Source organism: Acomys russatus, chromosome 14 (genome assembly GCF_903995435.1).
Source record: "Acomys russatus chromosome 14, mAcoRus1.1, whole genome shotgun sequence".
NCBI lineage: Eukaryota > Metazoa > Chordata > Mammalia > Rodentia > Muridae > Acomys > Acomys russatus.
The window spans coordinates 16326561-16329641 of NC_067150.1; the positions used below are offsets into that span (position 1 = coordinate 16326561).

The window sequence follows — 3081 nt, forward strand, 5'->3', positions numbered from 1 at the left end:
TGGGTGTACATGTAGATAGAGCGTTCATACATAAAAACAAAAACAAAAACAAAAACAAAAAACTTGCCTCCTAACCTTAGCTTACCCATGTGCAAATGAGTATTATGTTTCCTTGTGATCATTGCAATGTATTGGTGTGAATCTTTGCTAATGTCACAGAAGGAAAGGGACAGCTTGTCTTCGCATGTTTGAATATTTGGGTGTGGTTTTGTGGGTTACAGATTCATAGATGGCCTTTTGTATGGGCGCTGGGACTCATGGGCTTTGTTTTTTAAATAGGGTCCCAGACATTTCACACTTGTCTGGAGCTCTGAGGCTAGGCTGTGCCAAGTTACTGTAAGGCTGGAGATCGAACTCAGGGTTTTTTGGTTTGGTTTAGTTTGGCTTTTCGAGACAGGGTTTCTCTGTGTAGCTCTGGTTGCCCTAGACTCACTTTTGTAGACCAGGCTGGCCTCAAACTCACAGGGATCCACCTGCCTCTGCCTCCTAAGTGCTGGGACTAAAGGCGTGCTCCACCACCTCCTGGCCCTATAATTATATTTTTAAACCCAGGCTGGCCTCAAACCTCAATATACAGCTAAAGGTGACCTACATATTTTAAGATTTATTTTTACGTATGTGTATGTGTGTGCGCATGTATAGATGTGTGCCGTGTGCCCGCGGAGGCCAGAAGAGGGCGTCGAACTCTCTGTAACTGGAATTACGTATGATGTGAGTCACTTGGTGGTGTCAACTGAACTCAGGTCTTTTGGAAGAGCAGCCAGTGCTCTTAACCACTGGGCCATTCTCTCCAGCCCCACCTAAAAGCTGGGGAGGCTCTGGGGAGCGCGTCTGGACCCTCAACCTTCCTTTTAATCTGATCCCGCAGCTGCCTGCAGCAGATGCTCTCAAGCACCCATTTTCTCCACCGTTTTGACCATTTGCGGGCACCTCCGGCGACCGAGGGTGTGACTATGAGCTATAGCCAATGAGGCCTCGGTGGGGGCGGGCCCAGGAGGACGCCACACCCCTGATTGGCCGGCGGCACTCGGCAAATGGCGGAGGCGCTGAGGCGCGTGCTGGACGCGGGCCGCGCGTGCGGGGCCGGGGAGGATGGCGCCGCCGGGCCTCCGTTGTTGCTGCTCGGGACTCCGCGCTCCGCGCAGACGTCGCTGCTGTTTGCGGCTGCCCTCGAGGCGGCAGGGGAAGGCCGCGGGCCCGTCCTCTTCCTGACACGAAGGCCGCTTCAGAGCCTGCCGCTCAGTACACCCGCGGCGCGGGACCACTGGCGGCTCCAGGTAGTGTCGCGCAATGGCAGAAAAGCTTGCGCACGAGTGGCAGTTCGGCAGGCCAATGGCAGCGCGGGTCGTAGATTGACGTGTAACTCGTCACAAAGCCTACGTGGAAGTGGTGGGTGGAAGAGGCGGAGTAGCCACGCGGGGCGAGACGGTGAGGGTTTAAGTTAAGATTAAGCGGAAAAACCATCCTGTGGTCGGGCGGAGTTAGAGCGCATGGGCGCCGAGCCAAAACACACCATCAACAACAATAAAACCAAAACGGGCGCGGCTCACTCAGTGGAGCACTTGCCTAACGCGCGCCAAGCCCTGGGTTCCATCCCTTTAACCAGGCTAGGTTTAACCACGCCTGGGATTCGGTTCTCAGGAGGTCAGTAAGTCTCAGGACATCCTTTGGCTACAAAACGAGTTTGCAATCATCCTGGCTTACATGAGACCCTGTATCAAAGAAAATAATAAATCTTCCTTATGCAAGTCTTGGCCTCCAATATTAAAATCTATCCTTTTCCCGATCTTCTAGAAGGTTCGATTCCAGTACCCATCCTCAATTCAAGAGCTTCTTCACTTGCTAGCCTCTGCCCATGAGGCCCCCGGGCCCGCACTATCCCTTCTACTCCTGGACGGCCTGGATGAATACCTAACAGAAGATCTGGGTGCCCAGGAAGCTGCCTACGTGGCTGCATTGCTTCTAGATACTGCTGCATACTTCAGCCACCGTCTTGGAGCCAGTGGCAGCTGCGGGCTTGTGGTGGCCCTTGAGACCCAAAAAGAAGCTGATGGGGATGTCCCTCATCTGACATTACTTCAGCGGTATTTTCCTGCACAGTGCTGGCTGACGCCAGATGCCCTAGGCTTGGGACAGCACCACTGCCTTCGAGCCAGCCTGGACTTGGGTAAGCCGAGCCTCAGGACAGAGTGGTCAGTGACTTTTTTATCCCGTGGAGAGATGAAGATCGGCCCATGGCCATACCAGGCTTCTAAGCCCAGCTCTGATAAAAAAGGTCCAAGTGCTGGAAGCCAGCCTGCAGCGTTGGTGGGTGACAACCTCTCTGGTCCTCAGTTTCCCTTGGATGGAATACTAACTTCAGGGACAGGTGTAGACTCAAATTCTTGAAAAATGGAGGTTTTCTGTTTATCACCTGGCATCGTTGGGGGCTGGTAAGATGACTCAGTAGGCATTGGCAACAGGCAGGATGACCTCACTTTGATTCCTGCGACTAATGTGGTAGGAATGTAGACAGTTGTCCTCTGGGGGCTGGAGAGATGGCTCAGAGGTTAAGAGCATTGTCTCCTTTTCCAGAGGTCCTGAGTTCAATTCCTAGCAACCACATGATGCCTCACAACTATTTATAATTAAATCTGGTGCCGTCTTCTGACATGCAGGCATACATGCAGGCAGAGCACTGTATATGTAATAAATAAATAAATCCTTTAAAAAGATTGTCCTCTGACCTCCACATTTGGGTAGAGACACACATATGCCCTCCACACTTATAATAATAATAAATAATAAAACTTTAAAAAACAAATGAAATCATCCAAGGCTTCCTTTGTCCACTTACCATTGTTAGTGAGACTCAGCCATGTTTCCAAGTTTGTTTCTTTTTACCTGCTGCTTTTTTTCCCCAGACAGGATCTTCTGTAGCTCAGGCTACCCTCAAACTACTTAGCTGAGGCTGCCCTTGAACCCCTGATCCTCTAGCCTCATCTCTTGAGGGCAGGGCCTATGGGGTGTGCTCCCATTCTTGGCCCCTCCTACATATTCCATGGGTGCCTGTATTCCAGTTACTTCTGTGTGCTGACTTAC

General features: G+C 51.4%; 1 protein-coding gene across 1 annotated transcript; it reads left to right on the forward strand.

The window, feature by feature from the left end:
* The first annotated feature begins 1034 nt into the window (after positions 1-1034).
* Positions 1035-2622, forward strand: Swsap1 (SWIM-type zinc finger 7 associated protein 1). The gene is made up of 2 exons (XM_051155785.1): positions 1035-1277; positions 1795-2622. Exons 1-2 carry the CDS (start codon positions 1035-1037, stop codon positions 2386-2388), a joined length of 837 nt encoding a protein of 278 aa, XP_051011742.1. The 3' UTR covers positions 2389-2622.
* Positions 2623-3081: the final 459 nt, after the last annotated feature.

Excerpts from the sequence above, each read along its gene's own strand:
- Swsap1 (XM_051155785.1), top strand. The coding sequence starts at position 1,035 with ATGGCGGAGGCGCTGAGGCGCGTGCTGGACGCGGGCCGCGCGTGCGGG. Across the intron at positions 1,278-1,794 it reads GGGACCACTGGCGGCTCCAG|AAGGTTCGATTCCAGTACCC; the intron begins GTAGTGTCGCGC and ends CCGATCTTCTAG.